The sequence below is a fragment of the Hypanus sabinus genome, chromosome 14 (assembly GCF_030144855.1).
Source record: "Hypanus sabinus isolate sHypSab1 chromosome 14, sHypSab1.hap1, whole genome shotgun sequence".
Taxonomy (NCBI): Eukaryota; Metazoa; Chordata; class Chondrichthyes; order Myliobatiformes; family Dasyatidae; genus Hypanus; species Hypanus sabinus.
Genome location: NC_082719.1, coordinates 47955217 through 47979863, shown reverse-complemented (window position 1 = coordinate 47979863; position 24647 = coordinate 47955217). Strand labels below are relative to the sequence as shown.

Genomic DNA, 24647 nt, shown 5'->3' with positions numbered 1-24647 from the left:
TTTTGAAAACTTCCCAATCCTCTATCTTCCCACTAGCTTTGGCTTCCTTGTGTGCCCTGTCTTTTGCTTTTACTTTGGCTCTGACTTCACTCGTCAGCCACGGTAGTGTCCTTCCATTCAAAAATTTTTTCTTATTTGGAATATATTTGCTTGCACTTTGCTCATTTTTCACAGAAACTCCAGCCATTGCTGTTCTGCTGCCCTTTCTGCTAGTGTCCCTTTCCTGTCAACCTTGGCCAGTTCCCCTCTCATGCCATTGTAATTTCCTTTATTCCACTGTAATTATAACATATTGGAATTTAGTTTCTCCTCAGACTTCAAAGTGAACTTGGTCATATTGTGATCACTGTTCCCTAAGGGTTCCTTAACCTTAAGCTCTCTTATCACCTCCGGATCATTGCATAATACCCAACCCAGCACAGCCGATCCCCTTGTGAGCTCAACAACAAGCTGTTCTAAAAAGCCATCCTTTAGACATTCTACAAATTCTCTCTCTTGAGGTCCAGTACTGACCTAGTTTTCCCAATCCATTTTCATGTTAAAATCCTTGACGATTATCAGAACATTGCCCTCCTGACACGCCTTTTCTATCTCCTGCTGTAATTTGTAATCCACATCCCGGCTGCTGTTTGGAGACCTGTATGCAACTGCCATTAGGGTCATTTTACACTTGTCATTTCTTAACTCAACCTATAGAGACTCTACACCTTCTGATTCTATGTCATCACTTTCTGATAATTTAATATTATTTCTTATACACAAGGCAACACCGCCCCCGCTGTCTACTGACCTTTCTTTCTGAGACACCGTATATCCTTGGACACTCAGCTCCCAATGACAGCCATCCTTTAGCCAAGTTTCAGAGATGACAATGTCATACTTGCCAATCTGTAGCTGAATTTCAAGATTGTCCATTTGATTTCTGATGCTGCTTGCATTCAAATATAACACTTACAGTCCAGTATTTGTTGCTTTCTGTTGTAACTGCACCACACCTCTATTGTCCTGTAACTCATCCTATTGGCTATGATTATGCCCTACCTCCTGCCTGTCCTTTCTATCATATCTGTTACATGCTATTTATTTCTGTTTTCCCCTTCCTCAGCCCAATCACTCTGGTTCCCATCCCCATGCCAAATTAGTTTAAACCTTCCCTAACAGCTCTATTAAACCTGTTTGGTAGGATATTGGACCCCTTTGGGTTCAGGTGTAACCTGTCCTTTTTGTACAGGTCGTACCTCCCCCAGAAGAGGCCCCAATGATCCAGGAACCCAAAGCCCTGCCTCTCTCAGCTGTGCATTAATATGCCTGATTATGCTATTCTTGCGCTTGTTAGCTCAAGGCACAGGCAGCAGTCCTGAGATTACTACCCTAAACTTCCTGCTTTTCCGCTTCCTACCCAACTCCCTGAATTCTCTCTTTCTATCTACTGTATGTCTTTGATACCAACGTGTACCAAGACTTCTGGCTTTTCACCCTCTCCCTTCAGAATACTTTGTACCCAATCTGAGACATTCCATACCCTGGCATCTGGGAGGCAACACACCATGCAGGTGTCTCTATCAGGCTGACAGAACCTCCTGTCTGTTCCTTCACTGTGGATTCCCCTATAACTACCACATTCCTCATCTTCTCTCCCTTCTGCACCATGGAACCAGACTCAGTGCCAGAGACCTGATCGCCATGGTCGTTCTCTGTCAGGTCACTCCCTCTCAACAGCATCCAAATCGATTTAATGATTACTGAGAGGGATAGCCACAGGGGCGCTCTGTACTCTCTGAGCTCTTCCCAGCCCTTCCCTGACAGTCACCGAATTTTCTAACTCTTGCAGCCTCGGGGTGACTAACTCCTTGTAGTTCCTATCTATTTTCTGCTCACTGTAGGTCATTGAGCCGCAGCTCCAGATCCCTAACACAGTCTCTCAGGAGCTGCATCTCGGTGCACCTGGCACAGATGGGGCCATCTGGGAGACTGGAAGATTCCCAGGATTCCCACATCTGACACCCAGGACAAAGTACTAACCCTACAGACATGCTCTCTATTCCTCCAAAAAAAAAAGGAGGAAAAAAAAATCAAAGTCCACTTACCCACCTACTTTGCTGAAGCCCAAGTGAGCCAAAACCCTACCACTGTGCCTCAGACCACTCCTTTGATGACAGCTCCACTAGGCAGTGTCTCCCTTTTATGCCTGAACCTTCCCTGCTCTCCAACTGACGATTGGTGTTCTAGTTATAGCCGAGCTCCCACGACACTTTCCCCTTTTAAACTTTGCTCCCAGACTTGTAATTAGAGATTGACTTTCAATATTGAGGCATAATGTAATCCTGGAGTAGAGAATCAGAATCAGGTTTAATATCACCAGCATATGTCGACATGTGTGCGTGGCAATTGAAGAGGGTTACAAGAAAAAATGGGATAAACTCATTTAACTACTAAATTCTGTGATAATGTCCCAAATATAAACCATGAAAAACATTAAATGTTTATTGGGTTTTACCTATGCAGGGCAGAAATTGAATTATATGACATATAAATTAAGTTTGTGTTTTCCAAATAATGGTGTCTCAGCATTCCATCACTAATGTACTTCTGATTTAGTATTGTTACTCACACAGGAAATGTTCCTCTAGAATTCACTGAGTGAAATTTGGTTTTCCAGGTGTCTTTTGTATTTAGTACATCTGTACTTTAAAACTCCAATTCAATTGTATTGCAATATGACAGGTGGTAGCATCAAGCAATTTATTCTAGATTTTTCAATTTTACTGCACTGTAACAATTTTCCTATGTGATAATGTGGTTCCATAAATATTTTTAAAATGTGGATCAATCTTTATAATTAGTAAAAATTAATGCCGATATTTTAAAATAAACTCTCTTTGAGGGTATTTCGGATCCAATTCATGAGCTTTGAAATGTAATGCTTGCTTACTGCACACTGGCTTTTTTAGGGTCGAAGAGGTGTTCAGAAAAATATGGTTTACATTGATGATCAGAGAGTTATGATACAATACCAATTTCCATTAAATGAAGTTGTGGTAGACTTTTACGACAGTCTAAAATCTCTTTCTTCAGGATATGCCAGGTGAGATTATAATACTCATTTTCTCTCTATAAAGTAGAAACAAAAATCCAAGGAGGAATTATTAGTTAAGTGGAAAGGACATGTGCGCATCAATTGATGGCAATGCTGGGAGAATGGAGGAATAAAATGCAGCTATTACTGATTTTTCAGCAGATTGAAGACATTGCTGAGCAAAACAGATGGAGCAAAAGTTTAAACTGAGCTAAAAAATGAATTAATTTTAAAATTCCATTAACCTCTTTATATACATACCACTAGATTTTACCAAGTATTGGATTAAAGTCCAAAATTATTGTTCTCATCCACATCCCATAACCTCTTGCAGTTCAGAAAATGATCTTGGGTTCTTTTTATTAGTTCTCCAATACATGGTTTCACAGTTTCCTATATTCCGTTGCCGGATTTTCCTGTTCACTTATTTTTTGCTGCTTCTTGTTCCCAACTTCATTTACTGCAGCACTAGATTTGGTATTTAAAGAACAGTGCAATATGTCGAGCCTTGTTGAATACCTCTTGGAAATAGGTACAATATCGATTGGCATTCCTTTATTTATAAAATCTGTCAGCTTCTCAAGTATCCAATTATTCTCACTGCTGCCTGCAAGGAGATTATATGTTCTTTCCATGAATGCGTGGGTTTCCTCTGGGTGCTTTGGTTTCCTCCCACAGTTCAAGGCCATACTGGTTGGTAGTTCATTGTAAATTCTCCTGTGGTTAGGCTCAGATTAAATCCGGGGATTGCTGGGCAGCACAGCTCAAAGAGCTGGGAGGGGCTATTCTGTGCTGTATCTCAAGAAATAAATGTATGTTCAATGTGCCCTTTAGAAATCCATGCCAGCTGTTTCTGATTGGATTATTTGAAGCAATATGTAAATTAAGTTTGTTCTCTGAATATCGTTTGATCACAGTTTTAAAATTAGAAAGTACCTATTTAATGTAAACCACTGGAAACTATTTTTGAAAAAATGAGAACCAGAGTACACTGCTTGAAAGTAGCAAATTAAAAACGTATCCATAAAAATAATATTTTACTCTGTGAAAGGTGGGGGGTGGTCACAGGTGGAGCTGCTCTTATAGGAGATGGCCTGGATCCAGTAGGATGAATGACTTGCTTTTGTACAGTAATAAGTAAACAAATACTTAGAGGAACTCCCCATGGATATCCTGGGAAGAAATTGTGTTGAGTTATTTGAATGGAATTGTAAACACAAGAGATTCTGCAGATGTTAGAAATCCAGAGCAACACACACGCAAAATGCTGGAGGAATTCAGCAGGTCAAGCAACATCTGCGGAAATGAATAAACAGTCCACAATTTGGACCATCAGGACCATCATCAATTTGGCCTTCATCAGGACTGGAAAGTAAGGGTGAAGATGGCAGAATAAAATAGTTGGAGGGAAAGGAGGACAAGCTAGGTAATGGGTGAAGCCAGGTTGATGGCGGTGGGGGATAAAGTAAGAAGCTGGGAGGTGATAGGTAGAAACAGCAAAATACTGGTGAAAAGGAATCTATAGGAGTGGAGTGTGAACCGTGGAAGAGAGGGAGGAGAAGGAGCAGCAGAGGATAACACCTTGAGATAAAACACATGCAATTGTGATAAGATGCAGTGTACACGCTGGGGCATGTAAATCCCTGTATACACGTGCTGTGTTTTATCATCATGTTTTCCTCTGAATCCTTAATCTTTGTTGTTTCCCCTTTCATAATATACAAGCCTTTTGTATGTTAATTGCTCTGGATTCATGATAGCTCTTTCTTTGTGTTATTCCATAAAGTAAGCATTGTTTTACACAGATTTAAACAGACCAGTTTAGGGAAGTTGAACAATTTTTTTCCTTAAACCCTTCTATTCTTACACCTATCTATGATATCCTTTTATTCCTGCTGATGGTTGGGACATCTATAAGTGTTCACCTCTTTTGTTTTGTTTCTAAATTCCACACATATGGTCTGAGATTACAACCTAGAGGTCCCACACTTAGCTATCTGCTTTACTACCTACTACTGTATGTTCACTTTGCAGGACCTCCTCTTTCTTCCTGCTTAAGCATAATGATCTCTGGCTGCACCCACACCATCTTGGAGCCTTGTTCATACCCACAGAAACTGTTTCCCTGACTACCGAGTTTCCTATTGCTATCGGTCATCAAGACTTTTTCCTTCTCTGTTAGTGCCACTGATCTGGCTGCTGCTGGTGCTTTCTTCTGCAGGGAACTCCTGTAGTATCTGCCTGCCTTCAGATCTCCCCTGTAGTCATGTATAATCTTGCTGAATTTGCACTTTGAACTCCTGCTGAACTTCCTATCTAATCACCCAATGCCTCCCTTGTCATTGAGTCCAGCTGCCACAATATGGTGCATTGCACTTCATTAATTGTGGGATTGAGTTTGGAAGCCGAAAGGTAATGTTGCAGCTATATATGACCCTGGTCAGACCCCACTTGAAGAACTGTGCTCAGTTCTGGTTGCCTCACTCCAGGAAGGATGTGGAAACCATAGAAACAGTGCAGAGGAGATTTACAAGGATGTTGCCTGGGTTGGGGAGCATGCCTTATGAGAATAGGTTGAGTGAACTTGGCCTTTTCTCCTTGGAGCGACAGAGGATGAGAGGCAACCTGATAGAGGTGTATAAGATGATGAGAGGCATTGATCATGTGGATAGTCAGGCTTTTTCCCAGGGCTGAACTGGCTAGCGTGAGAGGGTATACTTTTAAGGTGCTTGGAAGTAGGTACAGAGGAGATGTCCGGTAAATTTTTTTACACAGAGAGTGGTGAGTGCGTGGAATAGGCTGCTGGCGACGGTGGTGGAGGCGGATAATGATAAGGTATTTCAAGAGACTCCTGGATAGGTACACGGAGCTTAGAAAAACAGAGGGCTGAAGGGCCTATATAGTGCTGTGTGTTTTCTATGTTTCTATGTTTCACTTCAACTGATCTTTGTGATCTGGGTGAAGCTACAGCTGGACACAATTCACCAGAGATAACTGACTTCTCAATGAACATTACATATTATGAATAAAATATTTGGTTTTCAGCTGTGAATAAAAGTATTGTTTTGCAAGATGAGATTACTTAAACCACCTCTTTAAATTTTATTTTGTTCTGTAGCTTTGACTATGAAGATGCAGGATACCAGGCTGCTGACCTGATTAAATTGGATATTTATCTAAATGGAAAATGTGTGGAGGAGCTCACCACAGTTGTGCACAGGTTTGTTGTTGTTTGTAGATGTATAGATGTTGTAATGCATGCATTTTTCTCTGTAAAATATAGGAATAACAGAAAATAAATTGAATAGTTTTTCACTTTGAAACGATGGATGATAGACTAATGATGGATGGACCATTGTTTTTAAGCTGTAATCAGGGTACAAAGTCAGCAGAAGATAAGAGGGTTCATACATGGAAATATCAATAAGCCATCACATTTTACAATTGCAATACAGATCAAAGCAGCAATTCAGTTAAGATTTCATAACACCTCTTGAGATAGAAAATTATCCAGAATCACAGATTAATTAACTAATAAACTGCATTTTCTAAAGCTAAAAAATTTTCAAAAGTAAAATATATTATCAGAATACATACATGTTACCACATACTATGCTGAGGTTCCTTTTTCTGTGGGCATACTTAGCAAATCTATAGATTAGTAACTAAACAGGATCAATGAATAACAAACTGTGTAAATGCAAATATAAATAAATATCAATAAATAATGAATATGAAATGAAAGAGTGTGAACTAACAATATAAAGAGACCTTAAAGAGAAACCATCGGTTGTGGAAACACCAGAAATAGAATGAGTGTAGTTATTCCCCTTTTTTCACGAGCCTGATGGTTGAGGGGTAGTAACTGTTCTTAAACCTGGTGGTATGAGTCCTGAGGCACTTGTACCTTCTACCTGATGGCAGCAGTGAGAAAAGAACATGGCCTGGGTGGTGAGGATGGATCTTTTGGTGACAAATTCTGCTTTTTTAAAGCAACATTTCACGTAGATGTGCTCAATGGTTTTGAGGACTTTACCCATGATGTATGGGACTAAATCCACTACCTTTTGTAGGATTTTTTTGCTCAAAGGCAATAGCGTTCCCATAACAGGCCATAATGCAGACAGTCAGCACACTTTCCGCCAAACATCTATAGAAGTTTGCCAAGGTTGTTGATGACGTGCCACATCTCTGCAGACTCCTGAGGGAGTAGATGCGCTGTTGTGCGTTCTTTGCTATAATATTTATGAGATGGGTCAAGTACGGGTCCTCTGAGATAGTATAGGAATTTAAAGTTACTGACCCTCTCCACCTCTGATCCTCCAATGAGTACTGGATTATGAACAACTGGTTTCCCTCTCCTGAAGTCTACAATCAGTTCCTAGGTTTTATTGGCATTGAGTGAGAGGTTGCTGTTATTACACCATGTAGCCAAATTTTCAATCTCCTTCCTCTATGCTGTTTGAACACCACCTTTGATACAGCCCACAACAGTGGTGTCATCAGCAAACTTGTATATGGTGTTGGAGTTGTACTTAGCCACACAGTCATAGATGTAAAGTGGATAGAAGCAGGGGGCTAAGCACACACCTCTGTGGTGCTCCTAGGCTGATGGAGTTTGTGGAGAAGGTGTTTTTGTCAATCCAAACTGACTGGGGTCTAGACTGAGGAAATCGAGGATACAGTTGCATAAGGGTGTATTGAGCCCAGGTCTTGGAGTTTACTGATTAGTTTTGAGGGACGATGGTATTAAATGCTGAGCTGTAATTGATAAAGAGCATCCTGATGTATGCATCTTTGCTGTCCAGATAGTCCAGGGTTGTGTGAAAAGCCAATGAGATGGCATATGCTTTGGTAAGCAAATTGGAGTAGATCCAAGTCACCACTCAGACAGGAGCTGATGTTTCAATGCCAGCCTCTCAAAACACTTCATCTCTGTGGATGTAAATGCCACTGGGCAATGGTCATTGAGGCAATGATTAAAGCCTGCTTGAAGCAGAGGGTACCACACACTGCCAGAGCAAGAGGTTGGAGATATTAGTGAATGCACCAGCCATTTGGTCGGCAGGGGTCTTCAGTACTCAGTCAGATTCGCCATCCAAACTGGATGCTTTCCTTGGATTGACTCTCCTGAAGGCAGCTCGCAATCATCATGAGGTACTGAGAGCAACGGATAATAGGGAAACATGGGAGTGCGCGATGTTTCTTCCCTGTTCTGATGGTCAAAGTGAGCATAGAAGTCATTGAACTCATCTGGAAGTGAAGCTCTGCTGTCCCCTGTGTCACAAGATTTAACATTGTAGGAGTTTATGGCATTCAAACCCTGCCTCAGCTGTCAAGCATCCCTCATTGATTCCAGCCTAGTCTGGAATCTCTGCTTGAGATGGCTTTCCGGAGATCATACCTGCTCTTCTTGTAGCATTCTTGATCTTTAGACTTGAATTCCTCTAATCGGGCTTTCAGCAAATTCCAGATTTCATGATTCATCCAGGACTTCTGATTGGGTAAACCATGAATGTTTGTGGGGACGCACTCATCCACAGCTGTTTTTATGGCCCTGGTGTAGTCATTCAGGTCCATAGATGAGTTCTTGAACACGGCTCAGTTCACTAACTCTAGGTAATCTTGTAACCATTCCTCTGCCTCTTGCAACCAGCTCTTAGTTGTCTTGATCTCTTCAGCCTTGCTTTTTAAGCTCTGTATGCAGATAGTAGGAGTACAGCCAAATGGTCCAATTTGCCAACGTGTGGTCTCAGAAAGGAAAGATAGGCATTCCTTATCATAGTGTAGCAGTGATCTAGTAAGTTAGGACTTCTGGTGCAATAGGTTAGGGGGTGGTGAGATTAGGCAGGGTTTTCTTCAAACCAGTCTGGTTAAAGTCACTGACTATCATTTGAAATGCATCAGGATGGGTTGTTTCTTACCTGCAGGTGACTTTGTGCAGATTCACAGGTATTTGCTTATAATCGGCTGGCTGCTGGTGGTACATAAACTGTAGTCAGAATTATGTATGAGAACTCCTGAGGCGAATAGAATGGTCTACATCTAATTGTTAGGTGTTTTAGGTTAGGGGAATAAGTGGTTAACATAATCCCAAATTCCATATACCAAAGAGAATTCACTAAAAATTCCATGCGACCACCTTTTTCCTCACCAGAGCTCGCAGTTCAATCCATTCTGAAAATCATAACATCTTCTAGTCGGATGACTCCGTATTGCATATTCACTTTTAACCAAGTTTCGATGCAACAAACTATTGAGATTTGCATCTGCTACAGCAGCCTTGCCCTGAGATCATCAATCTTATTTTCCAGCAACTGTTCATTCACCAACAAATGTTGGGTAGAGGAGGCCTCGTCCCTCTCTGCTTTGGCCTGATTTAAATACTACCTCTCCTGACGTGTTTTCGGCCATGGCGTTGACCCTTAAAGGAGCCATGCTTAACAGCTCCACTGGAGCTCATGGCTTCTGTACCACATTCAATCGGTCGTGAGATCTAAAGATTACTGATGTAATTTTGTAATCTGTTGTTAAGTGGAAATTTACATGCTAGAAGTTGTAGCAAAAGTAATTCCAAGGAAGTATATTTAAGAGGAAAACTGATACAATTTTCTGCAGCCTGCAGTGAGTCACTGATGTACACTGGTGCCATCTTAAGAACTGGTTGATTTGAAATTTGTTAAACATTAGGTAGCCTTCCTATGTAAGCTCAAAGTAAAATTGATTACCGGAGTACATACATGGCACCTTATAGAACCGTAAGTCTTATTAGCCATGCAAACAAAGTGACGTTGAAAGTTACCAATACAAATACTTTATTGTCACCAAACAATTGATACTAGAGCGTATAATCATCACAGTGATATTTGTTTCTGCACTTCACGCTCCCTGAATTACAAATTGAAGTAAATATAATAAAAATTTAAATTATAAATCATAATTAGAAAATAGAAAAGGGAAAATACGGTACTGCAAGTCAGGTCCAGATATTTGGAAGGTGCGGCCCAGATCTGGGTCAGGATCTGTTCAGCAGTCTTATCACAGTTGGAAAGAAGCTGTTCCCAAATCTGACCATACGTATCTTCATGCTCCTGAACCTTCTCCCAGAGGGAAGTGGGACAAAAGGTGTGTTGGCTGGGTGGGACTTATCCTTGATTATCCTGCCAGCACTGCTCCGACAGCGTGTGGTGTAAAGTGAGTCCAAAGATGGAAGATTGGTTTGTGTGATGTGCTGGGCTAGGTTCACGATCTTCTGCAGCATTTTCCTGTCTTGGACAGGACAGCTTCCATACCAGGTTGTGATGCACCCTAGAAGAATGGTTTCTACCGTGCACCTATAAACCTGGAACATAATGAATATTATAACAATAGATATATAATATATATACATAATATATATCTGGAACAGAATGAAACCACAGGCAGAAAAAATAATCGCCAAAGAGCAGGCTGGATTCAGAAGTGGAAGAAGTACAACAGAACAGATATTCAACCTCTTGAGTACTGTGCGAGAAATACAACCAACATCAAGAGGACATTTTCATGTTCATAGACTTTGAGAAGGCATTTGATAGGGTGTGGCATGATGCACTCTGAGCCACAATGAAGAGTTACAACCTGGGCCAGAAGCTGATACAAGCCATCAAGCGACTCTACAGCAAATCTAGCAGTCTGGTACTTGTTGAAGGCACAGATGGAGGATGGTTCCACACATCAGTTGGAGTCGAACAAGGCTGCCTCCTTTCACCCACACTGTTCAACATTTTCCTGGAGCAAGTAATGACAAATGTCCTGGAAGACAACATCACCACAGTCAGCGTCGAAGGACAGATCATAACCAACCTCAGGTTCACCGATGACAATGACAGGAAGTGAGGTGAACTTGCGTGCCTTGTGAACCATCGGGACAATACATCTACCAGATATGGCACGGAGATGAGCACAGAGAAAACCAAGCTGATAAGAAACAATGAGGAGCCAATCACAGTCAGTGGACAAGAACAAGAGACTGCCTTTTTGCTGTTTTATCACTGAACTGGATTCATCTTTGTATCCCTGTGGGTTCTTACTTCATATAACAGGCAAAAGAAGAACATTTCTAGGAACATTACAAAATGCTGCTTTCTAAACTCTGAGAAGTAAATAGCTGAACGCAAGTAAAAATGTTGAACTCTGTAAAACTTATCATCCAGTTTCGTCTCAGTCTGGTACAATGAAAGAAAATAACAGTAGGGAGGGTTTTTCCTCTGACTGAAATGACTAAGTTCCTCTATGGCCTTAACCAGATTTCTAAGGCTTTATTTTAATAGTTAAACATTGGATCCAATTTTACTGAGCAGTCATAACATGTGAATTGCACCTACCATTCTTATTGGTACAAATTACTCAGCCGCTTTCATTGAAGAAGTAGCAACTTATTTTACTGCAATTCACTGCAGGTTGCTGGCCAAATTCAAGCAGTTCACTGTGCAAAATCAGTACCTTGCAATGTTCACAAAGCTACTGCATTTACTACCTTATTGCCCTTAAAAATAATTCTAGCAAAACAAGTCTAATGATCAGCATAACTCTACTTAAGTAATATTTGTAATTGGTGGTCAGCTTCTCTTTGAAAAGATACAACTATAGTTACGGTGATACAGCCTTTCAAGTTATGTATTCTTTTAGGATATTGTGTCAGTCAGTGAATTGGACCCAGGATGGAACTGACTGAATGCACAGCTGTACAATAACCAAAACCAACTTACTCAGAAAACGATGTTTATTTAAAGACCTTAGGAAGCAGAATATATGGTAGCAAATTTTCCTATTGAAAGCAGAGAAATATCCCCAGTAAAATGTAATGAGTGTCATATCATAAGACCATAAGACAAAGGAGCAGAAGTCAGCCATTTGGCCCATCGAGTCTGCTCCACCATTTTATCATGAGCTGATCCATTCTCCCATTTAATCCCACTCCTCCGCCTTCTCTCCCTGACTACTCAGATACCAATCAATCTCTGCTTTAAATACACCCAATGACTTGGCCTCCACTGCCACCCGTGGCAACAAATTCCACAGATTCACCACCCTCTAGCTAAAAAAATTTCTTCGCATCTCTGTTCTGAATGGGTGCCCTTCAATCCTTAAGTCATGCCCTGCCATACTAGACTCCCCCAGCATGAGAAACAACTTTGCCACATCCACTCTGTCCATGCCTTTCAACATTCAAAATGTTTCTATGAGGTCCCCCCTCATTCTTCTAAACTCCAAGGAGTACAGTCCAAGAGTGGTCAAACGTTCCTCATATGTCAACCCTTTCATTCCCAGAATCATTCTAGTGAACCTTCTCTGAATCCTCTCTAACGTCAGCACATCCTTTCTTAAATAAGGAGCCCAGAACTGCACACAGTATTCCAAGTGAGGTCTTACCAGTGCCTTATAGAGCCTCAACATCACATCCCTGCTCCTGTACTCTATTCCTCTAGAAATGAATGCCAATATTGCATTTGCCTTCTTCACCACCGGCTCAATCTGGAGGTTAACCTTAAGGGTATCCTGCACGAGGACTCCCAAGTCCTCATTTTATATAGTCTCCAAATCTCAGTCCCTAAATCATTGCATGTAGATTACGCACATAAAATCATTTCACTGGTTTGATTGATAAAGGAATTGTCCAATCATCTTACTGCCATCTGGGAACAGTATTATCACAGTGTGTCTTTTATCAATGCAGAGTTATTAATATTTACACATTTACTTATTTTACCTCTGTTTCCTCATTTTTGCACTTGATTTGATATTCAATTTATTTACTCTAATCCATCCTTCTCCATCCATTGTTTATTTCTCAGACTTTTGATTCAGGTGACATATTCCTATAGTTCACTAATATGATGCTTTGTCATTTGTGTCATTATCAGGTACCAGTTCCAGCAAATTTTCGTGTAAAAACTTTTATGGTATGAATGTACTCAAAACTCAAGGCATTCCTTGAGATATAATCATTCTAAAAAACCTGGCAAAGTTTTCTCATTTTGTTCTTTAATTGGACATTCCACAGTGTAACACTTTGAATTGGATGCATGAAATATGCACCTGATTTAATATCTCTTGCACATTAATTGTAAGACTACTGGTGGTGTGATTAATAACAGACAGACAGACATACTTTATTGATCCCAAGGGAAATTGGGTTTTGTTACAGTCGCACCAACCAAGAATAGTGTAGAGATATAGTAATATAAAACCATAAATAATTAAATAATAATAAGTAAATTATGACAAGTGGAAATAAGTCCAGGACCAACCTATTGGCTCAGGGTGTCTGACCCTTCGAGGGAGGAGTTGTAAAGTTTGATGGCCACAGGCAGGAATGACTTCATATGACGCTCAGTGTTACATCTCGGTGGAATGAGTGTCTGGCTGAATGTACTCCTGTGCCTAACCAGTACATTATGGAGTGGATGGGAGACATTGTACAAGATGGCATGCAACTTGGACAGCATCCTCTTTTCAGACACCACCGTCAGAGAGTCCAGTTCCACCCCCACAACATCACTGGCCTTACGAATGAGTTTGTTGATTCTGTTGGTGTCTGCTACCCTCAGCCTTCTGCCCCAGCACACAACAGCAAACATAATAGCACTGGCCACCACAGACTCATAGAACATCCTCAGCATCGTCCGGCAGATGTTAAAGGACCTCAGTCTCCTCAGGAAGTAGAGACGGCTCTGACGCTTCTTGTAGACAGCCTCAGTGTTCTTTGACCAGTCCAGTTTATTGTCAATTCGTATCCCCAGGTATCTGTAATCCTCCACCACGTCCACACCGACTCCTTGGATGGAAACAGGGGTCACCGGTGCCTTAGCCCTCCTCAGGTCCACCAGCAGCTCCTTAGTCTTTTTCACATTAAGCTGCAGATGATTCTGCTCACACCATGTGACAAAGTTTCCCACCGTAGCCCTGTACTCAGCCTCATCTCCCTTGCTGATGCATCCAAATATGGCAGAGTCATCAGAAAACTTCTAAAGATGGCAAGACACTGTGCAGTAGTTGAAGTCAGAGGTGTAGGTGGTGAAGAGACAGGACAGTTCCCTGTGGAGCCCCAGTGTTGCTTACCACTCTGACACACAGTGTTGCAAGCGCACATACTGCGGTCTGCCAGTCAGGTAATCAATCTATGACACCAGGGACAATAATATGAACCCTACAGATTAGACCTAGGAAAATGCAAAGATTACTTTGATTCCAAATTTGACTCATTCTGACAGTTGTTTGTTTAATATGTCTTTGTTGAAAGTTTATTAATCTGACTTCTCTGCCTATCCCTCCCCTTCCTCAGATCCCTTCTGAGTATTTCCAGTATTTTCTATTTTTATTCCCAATATTATTATAAATTTTGCAATTTATAAATTATTTCATTGTTTATTTCAGGGAGAAAGCTTATTCTTCTGGAAAAGCAATAGCTGAACGTTTAAAAGAAACAATACCACAGCAACTTTTTGAAATCGCCATTCAGGCAGCTGTAGGTAGTAAAGTTATAGCAAGAGAAACGTGAGTATCAAAATCCTTTGCTGCGGTGGTCCTTTTAGTCAAATGATGATAAATTAGAGGATCATTCATTATGTTAATAATTATGTAAAGAATGAGAAGTTTCTCCCCAAAAAAATCATTTAACCTGTTAACTAGTCACAAAATGCTGTACAGTAATTCTTCAGCACTTTATATTGTTCACTAATATCAATACATAATAAACTAGTTATTTTGGAATTGACTTTCCAAAGTAGTGAGTTTAATTAGATTTATTATAATTTTAAAGAACCGGTATTTGTTTTAAATTGGCTTTTCTTGGAAACCCTATAGCTAAAAGTAAGAAATTAAAAAAAATACAATGAAAGAAACACTCACCAGGTCAGACAGCATTTGTTTAAAGAGAAACAGAGTGAAATGTTTTGGGTCAGAACATTCAAGTGACAAAGGGTCATTCATGTGAAACATTAAATTTGTTTCTCTTTACACCAACACTGCATAACCTGCTGAGTTCCTATATCATTTTCTGTTTTTGATTCAAACTTTCAACATCTGTAGTTTATTGATTTCCATTTATTGAAGCAACAAAGAATTTTCTATAAGTTGCATTTATATTTTTTGTTGCAAAGTAAATTTTAATCATTAAGCAGTCTGGAGTAGATAATTTTCATAATTTAAAGTTTTACATGATGAGTTCTAGATGGCAGTAAATCAACAAGCTGCTGTGAGTGAAACAATTATAACACTGTTCATAGAAAGCTCTTTTTTCAGATTCAAATTCACAGTCTCACTACTTTCAAACACATCATTGACTCAGATTCCCAATGTATATTTAGGATATGTCTGCCAGACATTTGTTAATTGATAATGTAACTACTTGAAGTTGATCTGTAGTTTTTAATCCAATTTTTGTATTCTGTTATCACTCACGTTGGTTGAATTATTTAACATAGATTCTCAAGTATGTGTGTTACTTTACCTCATATATTTATGCAAAAACTTTTTTCCACCTACAGGATTAAAGCAGTGAAAAAAAATGTATTGGCAAAATGTGTAAGTAATTACTATTTTCCTATGTAAGAGAATTATTTTTATGCAGTTGAACTCTTGTCTATCCTATTTCTCTGGAATATTTATTAATTCGTACAGTTCAGAATTGTGGTGTAATTCACTGTGGTGATGATGTGAGAAAAGTTGCATTCTTGGCACATGGTAAATCCTTTAGCAGAATCAAAATGGCTATGATGGTGATCATCAAATAATCCCATTCGGAACTACTACAGCTGAAATTCACAGTCACAGCCATGGGTTTATCAGTAATCCACATTGTTTAAAGACATTTTAAAAATCTATTGATTAAAAAGGATGGCAGTTGACTGCTAGATGATCTAGGTTGGATGAGCAGGACTAAGACATCGTGGCAGTCAAATGTTGTCCTTTTTTTCTGCCGAGGGAATTTTCTGCCATCATCCTGGTAGCAATGTACAAGCCACCTCAGACCAATGTCAAGCAGGCACAGAAGGAGCTAAGCTCCGTAATCAGCAGGTACAAAGTAGCACACTCTGAATACTTTACCTATTATTGGGGCGGAGTTTCAGCGAGGCCACCTTGCAGAAGTCTCTGAACAACTACCACCAACATATCTATGGAACCAGAGGAGCCAACACATTTGACCATTGTTATACCACCACCAAGAATGCTTACTGTGCCGTCCCATGCTCGGAAGTCCAATCACCTGTCCCAGCATACAGGCAGAGGCTAAAGACCTCAGCATGAGAGTGAGGACATAGAAGATATGGTCAAGGGGGGCCGAGAAGTGCTTACAACACTGCTTTGAATCAGTGGATTGGACAATATTTAGTGATTCATCTTTGAATCTGAATGAAAATGTCACAGTTGGTATGACTTTATCATGACTGTGTGGATGAGTGTGTACCTATTAGACCATACCGGACAAACCCAAACTAGAACCCATGGATGAACCACGAGATTCATAGTCTACTGAGTACTACATCTGTGGCATTCAGAACTAGTGATACAGAAATTAAGGTACTATTTTAAGAGCAAAAAAATACACTTCCAATTGAGGTTAGAGATGGAATGTGTGCATGTCAGCTGTAGCAGGATCTGCAGGCCATTACTTCCTACAAAGCAAAACCTAACATCACGAATGGTTGTGATGCTTCACCCCCAGACGAGCTCAATGCCTTTTATGCATGCTTTGAAAGGAAGAACAAAACTACACCTGTGCAAATCCCTGTAGCATCTGGTGACCCTGTGATGTCTATCTTGGATGCCGATGTCAGAACACCTTTCAAAAGGGTGAATCCTCACAAGGTGTCAGGCCCTGATGGTGTACAGGCAGGGCTCTGAAAACCTGCGGCAGCCATCTGGCAGGAATGTTCAGTCACATCTGCTGCAGTCGGAGGTACCGCCTTCTTCAAAAGGACGACAATCAAGCCAGTGCCACAGAAGAGTAGGGTGAGCTGCCTCAATGACTATCACCCAATGGCACTCACATCTACTGTGATGAAGTGCTTTGAGAGGCTGGTAAGAGCTAGAATCAACTCCTGCCTAAGCAGGGACCTGGACCCACTGCAATTTGCCCTCACTATAATAGGTCCATAGCAGATGCCATCTCACTGGTTCTTCACTCAGCCTTGGATTACCTGGAGAATAGCAATACCTGTGTCAAGCTGCTGTTTATTGATTACAGCTCAGTTGTAATCAACAAGCTTCAAAACCTGGTCCTTTCTACCTCCCTCTGCAACAGGATCTTTGACTTCCCCACTGGGAGACCAGAGTTGCAGGTCGGAAATAACACCTCCTCCTCACTGGCGCACTTCAGGGGTTCGTGCTTTGCCCACAGCTCTACTCTCTTTACACCCACAACTGTGTGGCTAGGCACAGCAGAAACACCAACTATAAATTTACTGATGATAACTATTGTTGGCAGAATTTCAGATGAGAAGGTGTTAGATCTTGCACAATCTTGCACTCAACGTCAGTAAGACCAAGGAATTGATTGTGAACTTCAGAAAGGGAAGTTGAGGGAACAATCACCAGTCCTCGTCAAGGAATCAGCAGTGGAAAGGCTGAGGAGTTTCAAGTTCCTGGATGTCAGCACCCCTGACGATGTATACTGGTTCCAACATTGATTACAAAGAAGGCATGACAGTGGCTGTATTTCATTAGGAGTTTAAGGAAACTTGGTATATCAACAATGACGCTCACAAATTTCTACAGATATACCATGGAGAGCCTTCTAACTGATTGCAACACTGGTATGGAGGGGCCAGTGCATAGTATTTGAAAAAGCTGCAGAAAGCTGTAAATGCAGCCTGCTTCATTATGGGTACTAGCCTCCCCAGCACTGAGGACACCTTCAAAAGGCGATACCTTAAAAAGGCGGCATCCATCATTAAAGACCCTCATCACCCAGGACGTGCCCTCTTCCCATAATGAAGGAAGTAGAAGAGCCAGAAGACACATGCTCAACATATCAGGAACAGCTTCCTCCCCTCCGCCATCAGATTTCTGAACGGATAGTGAACACTACCTCACTATTTTTTTCTCTATTTTTATACTGTGTATTTAGTTAAATTTTTATATGTATACAGGGGAGTCTGGTTAATTGGGGTACATTAGGACCACATTGGGCACATTTTGGACCAATTATCCAAAGTTTCATGGAAATAGTTAAAAGGTATAAAAGAGACAGCTACCATTTAACTGAGTCACAAATTATGTATTAAATGAAATACAGAACAAATTAGAATACTACCAATATTACCACAGTGCTGTAAAACTATGTATTAGTTTATAATGGTTAGTGACGGAGGAATTCATTGAGTGTACGTTGGCGTGTTCTTTTGATTGACTAAACAAACAAGATCAGGGCAGACACCTTGAGCGGATAATGGGCTGCCTTCAATGTCTTACTGCATAAAGTGATATCGTAATCCAACAATAAATTTCCTGATTCCATATCCATTGGCTGCACCAAGGATGTTGTACTGGCAGGCAGAAATTCCAGCTGGATGTTTCTCATCAACATTAGGGTTGATGAGAAATCTTAATTTTCTCATCAACTGAAAAGTTTTGTTTGATTTCTGCTCCATATCCGAGCTCATCTCTTTAAAATTTCTTTAAAATTTCGGAAGTCATCCATGCATTCTTATTAGCATATTGCTCGATTGGCAAACTATCCATTCTTAGCCTCTTAAAGCATCGAGGTTTAATGCTTTTCCCAATAACCAACAGTTTTTTTTATCAGTTCCTGATGTGCTTGGACAACATAACAGTTATGCCATTCATTGCTCTCTTTGAAACCAATAGTGTTTATAGTCTTTGTAGCAAAGGAAACCGTCTGGCATGTCATGATTAAAAAAAAGCCCTGTTTCATTGGCATTGTCCTTGTAGATGTCATCGGCACAAAATTTTTGTAGTTAGTCTGTGAATTGTGTTGATTTCCATATATCTGCACTTGCAGCATCAGCACTATCTTTCATGCCGTGTGCTATCTTGAATTTAACGTACTCCCCACATTTCCATTGAGCAACCATCTGTTGCTTTCTTTGTGACCCAGCTTCTTAGTTAGCTCCTCTGCCTTGTTTTAATCAATTTTCCACTGGCATGCACGTTTCAATGGAAAGCCATTGATTGAGAGCCTCTTCAACATCTGGATCCTTATCTTAACGCTTTTGTCTATTGGATGTTTCCCGTTGACCCGTGCATAATGCCCACTCTGATCACAGTTAATCTTGCTGATCTATCAAGTATGCAATTGTAGATTTCATTCATTTCTTACCAGTTGACAATGAGTGCTGTTAGGTGGATGACCTCTGATTTGGACCATTAGGGTAATTTTTTGTGGCTAGCATCAAAGCTTCCCATGGCATCTTGGCAAGGTCTCAAAAAAAATTTTAAAAAAGAAAACTATCAAAAGTCTATCAATCAAAATGGATAATATAGCACAAGCACACACAACTGACACAACTGTTCACTCTATGCATGGGGTAGTGTCACACAAGTGCACGTGTTGACCAACTGTCTTCTGTCCCAATTAAACAGTATTGTGTACCAAATAAGCAAAGGGAATCCCTTTTCTCGGTTTGTTTTGTTCTTCAAGAGTAGTCCCAAATAATTTATTGTAATTTATGGGTTTTTTTTATTATGTATTGTAATATACTGCTGCAAAAGTCAAGGTTTATGACATACGGTAGTAATATTAAACCTGATTCTAATACTCTTTCTGCTCCGCATCTCTACATTGTGGCACAGAAAGCAGTGCTTAATATGGCACAATTAGTTTAACAAACTGCAAAAGTTTAGATGAAAGTTTCAAAAATATCATTTGAAAAATTGAATTAGATCACTAGATTTATAGGGTTATGCTTTCAAAAATACTTCGGTTTAACTCCTGCAAATGTATTTTGAAGACTGCAATTCATAAAAGGTCCACAAGGAGACACCTGTGCTATTTAAATAATTTTTAATCAGACTGGCTAACTTCCACAGAGGGACTGGGAACACATACTAGTGAGATACTGACCTCAGTTATCGATGCATGCATGCAGTTCTGTATGGAAATGTAAGCATTCACCTGTGTAGGTTGCAGTTAGCATGATGTTTCCATGAGAATACAGCAGTTTAGAATTTATTAGTTGATCTTCACGTAATTTTTTGGCCATGCTTTGCCAGTAAATTCATAACGAGTTCAGCTTTGGAGAAGGAACTTGCTGAAACACCCCGAAATTTCCCCTGGGGAAACCTGTACACAGGTTCTATACTGATTTAGAATAAACAAGTAATCCATGAGCTCATTCAGGTCATTGGAGATTTCATGTTTGCCAAAAAAAAATCTTTTTTTCTGTATTTTGCAGTAAGATTTATATATATATATATATATATATATATATATATAAGTACGTCTCAAGATTATTATTTTTATTTTTAAATTTTAACATTTTTTAAAATTTCAAACGTAGGGGCATGGTGGAGCTTTTGTGTCACTTTAGTGGAGTTTGCATGCTATCTGTGTAACCACATGTGTTTCATCCAGGTGCTCCAGCTTTTCTCCATGTTCTAAGGACATTCAAGTTAATTGGCCATTGTAAATTGTTCCAAGTATGTAGGCCAGTCGTCGGACCTGGGAGTGTTGATGGAATATATTGCATTAAAATTAGTGGGTGGGAATGGGATTGCTCTAAAGGCAGCAGAGCAACTTCTATGTCATAATGAAATATGAAAGTTTTTTTTTAATTCTGCTTATGTCAGTTCAGAGAATTTGAAAGATATTGCAAGTTTTAAAGGAATTTCCAAAGGTTAGCATAGCTAGAAATTCTTTCATGGATTTTTTTTCTTGAATTTTCATTGTTATAAAAACTAAATGAATTTTTTTTTGTCCAAAGTATTGCTTATGAACGTGTTAAAATATTTTGGGTTTTTTTTTGTCCAAAGTATTGCTTATGAATGTGTTAAAATATTTTGGGTTTTATTATTTGCATTTAGCTTTTCTTACAAACTACACTGAAACAACAAAGATCATTCCACATTCCTTTTTACTAAAGGGGAAAGTATTATGTTGAATTTGTGTATAGACATCATAGATACATGTATAAATGCTGTTATTTCTCCATCTTGCCTTATCTTTTTGTGTTTGGAGACTTGACTGGTATACAAGCAAAAAACAGGTTCTTCAGTTTATCTCTGCAAATATGAATAGAAAGTATGCACTGTTCATTCTGATACACTTAGGAAAGCACATTTTCCTATTACGGGAAGTTTACAGCCCAAGGAGCACATCTTATCTGTGCCAATTGAAAAGAGATTCCCAGCTTAATCACACATTTCATTGCTAAATCTGTAGCCCTAGTAGTCATGGCTCTTCAAAAGCACATCTATGTGCTGATTGGGTACACAGGAGGTTTTCACCTCCAACTTCCTTTCTGGCAGTCAGCCAACTCTTCTACCAGTTAATTTAAATCTGCTTCTTCCACCCATCTTTTCAGCAAAATAGGTCCTTCCTATTTATTCTTTCTTAAGTTTCTTATTATTATGTATTACTATTTATGCATCAAAATTAACTCTGTACTCAGATTACTGAAACAAAAAAAAACTACGGGAAACAATCCCAATAAACATAGTGTCTCCTCAACACCCTGTCAGTGCAGTCACATGTTTGCTGTAAAATGGTGACCAGAATTATATGCATTACTCTCACGAGTGTTGTATAGGGTTCTAACATAACCTACTTGCAATTGTACTTTGTCTTGGCTACTGAAGGACAACATATTACATGTCCCTAGAAATTACTTAGTTGTTGGTCCTATGTCCTTTAAGGTTCTATGGATTTACATTCCAATGTACTACTTCTCCTTTGCACCTCTCAGCATCCTCTCATATCCTCCATTGTATCTCCCTTCAACTTTCATTTGCCCCTAATCGGTCCATAGATATCTTGTGGGCTAAAACTTGTCTCCTATTGTCAGTCATATTTCTTTGCTTCATGTGTGCTCAAAATCCTTGTTTTCAGTATGGTGGGGACATTACTCGCAAAATGAAGCTTCTGAAGAGACAAGCTGAAGGTAAGAAAAGAATGAGGAAGATCGGCAAAGTGGAAGTACCAAAGGATGCCTTCATAAACGTACTAAAAAGACAAAAGGACAAATAAAGTAGATGGTAAGATGTTTTTCGGCACATGCAGCAAAAAGATGAAGAGCCAAGCTTGTCAAGTGAAGTGGATTCTTAACATATTTCTTACCAGTCACTGTGCTTCGAAATCAACATAATTTTGATACATAGGTATAATGGTATGCATAATCATTGTTGTAATGTGGAATATACTTAGCCAAAAGCAGTAATAGCATTATTTATTTGAAAGTTTCCTATTGTTAATATCTTATAGGACTTACTGAAGTATTTCAAATCATTGTCAATAATTAACATCATTCAGAAAAAACTCAATGTCAATTATGTAATAAGGATGAATTTTTCAAAAATATTTATTTTTTATTGTAAATACATTTGTTACATGGAATTAAATATACTTTGTAACATAAATAAAGTGTTAATGGTTTGATTGAGGATGACTTGCTGCCACTCCAGTTCTAAATTGCCTGATGAAGCCAAGTGGGATAGGAGGTGTTGAATGAGATGGGCAGTAGTTTGGGAAGTAGGCTGCTGCCTCTGAAGATAAGGCTGGTCTACATGTGTTCCTACCGCGTGGTCATGAGGTTCTCATTGCCATCCTAAAACTGTTTTCTCCACATTGAATGGTTATGGGCCAGAGATTTTCAAGAGTCAATAGGGACCTTGCATTTTTCATGGAAGCTTTGAAAGCAACCTTCAAGCTTGCAGTTCGATATGAAGTATATGATTGATGAGGCCTGCTCAGAAGAGCCTACTGAGTCCACTTAAATCCTCAATCATGCAGATGTTGCTCCGTTTGTCCTTCCAATGGATTTTAAGATTTTCCAGGATGTGGATCAGTGTTATCTGTCCTATGAGATATCTGCTGGAGGCAGTCCAAGTCTTAGAAATGGTTTCAGTGCCCAGTAGATCATGATTTCCGTGTTAAGTTGATGATGATTTTCAAACATCCTTTTTCAAGGCTGCTTACATGCTGAAGATGATGGTGAATTTCATTGCTGACACCTGCCTTCTCTGAGACATAGCTCCTGAGAAATGAATAGTGGTCCACATTTTTCTAAGTCTGTCAATGCCTTTTGGAGGAAAGTGTACACTGGAGTAAACCTAGAAAAGCTACAGCACAATACAGGCCCTTCAGCCCACAAACTTGTGCCAAACATGTCCCTACCTTAGAAATTACTAGGGTTACCTATAGCCCTCTATTTTACTAAGCTCCGTGTGCCTATCTAAAAGTCTCTTAAAAGACCCTATCGTATCTATCTCCACCATCATTGCCGGCAGCCCATTCCACACACTCACCAAAAAAACTTACCCCTGACATCTCCTCTGTACCTACTCCCCAGCACCTTAAACCTGTGTCCTCTTGTGGCAACCATTTTAGCCCTGGGAAAAAGCCTCTGACTATCCACACGATCAATGCCTCTCATGTATCTTGTACACCTCTATCAGGTCACCTCTCATCCTCTGTCGCTCCAAGGAGAAAAGGCTGACTTCACTCAACCTGTTCTCATAAGGCATGCTCCCCAATCCAGGCAATATCCTTGTAAATATCCTCTGCACCCTTTATCTGGCTTCCACATCCTTCCTGTAGTGAGGCGACCTGAACTGAGCACAGTACTCGCAAGTGGGGTCTGACCAGGGTCCTATATAGCTGCAACATTACCTCTCGGCTCCTAAATTCAATTCCATGATTGATGAAGACTTAATACACCATACGCCTTCTTAACCACTGAGTCAACCTGTGCAGCTGCTTTAAGCGTCCTATGTACTGGGACGCCAAGATCCCTCTGATCTTCCACACTGCCAGGAGTCTTAAAATTAATATTATATTCTGCCATCGTATTTGACCTACCAAGATGAACCACTTCACACATATCTGGGTTGAAATCCATCTGCCATTTGTCAGCCCAGTCTTGCATCCTATCAATGTCCCGCTGTAACCTGACAGCCCTCCACACTATCCACAACACCGCCAACCTTTGTGTCATCAGCAAACTTACTAACCCATTCCTCCATTTCCTCATCCAGGTCATTTATAAAAATCACAAAAAGTAAGTATCCCAGAACAGATCCCTGTGGTACTCCACTGGAAACTGACTTCCATGTGGAATATGGCCCATCTACAACCACTCTGCCTTCTGTGGGCAAGCCATTTTTGGATCCACAAAGCAATGTCCCCTTGGATCCCATGCCTCTTTCTCAATAAGCCTTACATGGGGTACCTTATTAAATGCCTTGCTGAAATCCATATACACTACATCTACTGCTCTTCCTTCATCAATGTGTTTAGTCACATCCTCAAGAAACTCAATCAGCGTCGTAAGGCACAACCTACCCTTGACAAAGCCATGCTGACTACTCCTAACCATATTATACCTCTCCAAATGCTCATAAATCCTGCCTGTCA

The 24647-nt window shown here is 40.0% G+C and overlaps 1 protein-coding gene across 2 annotated transcripts in view; it reads left to right on the top strand.

The window, feature by feature from the left end:
* The window catches only part of guf1 (GTP binding elongation factor GUF1), a 41187-nt gene extending 18513 nt beyond the window's left edge, over positions 1-22674 (top strand). For both annotated transcript variants that reach the window (XM_059989123.1, XM_059989124.1), the window contains 5 exons: positions 2952-3085; positions 6195-6296; positions 14492-14611; positions 15604-15640; positions 22125-22674. In XM_059989123.1, the coding sequence (XP_059845106.1) occupies positions 2952-3085; positions 6195-6296; positions 14492-14611; positions 15604-15640; positions 22125-22262 (531 nt within the window). In that variant the 3' untranslated portion in view covers positions 22263-22674. The remainder of the gene's footprint in view (positions 1-2951; positions 3086-6194; positions 6297-14491; positions 14612-15603; positions 15641-22124) is intronic.
* Positions 22675-24647: the final 1973 nt, after the last annotated feature.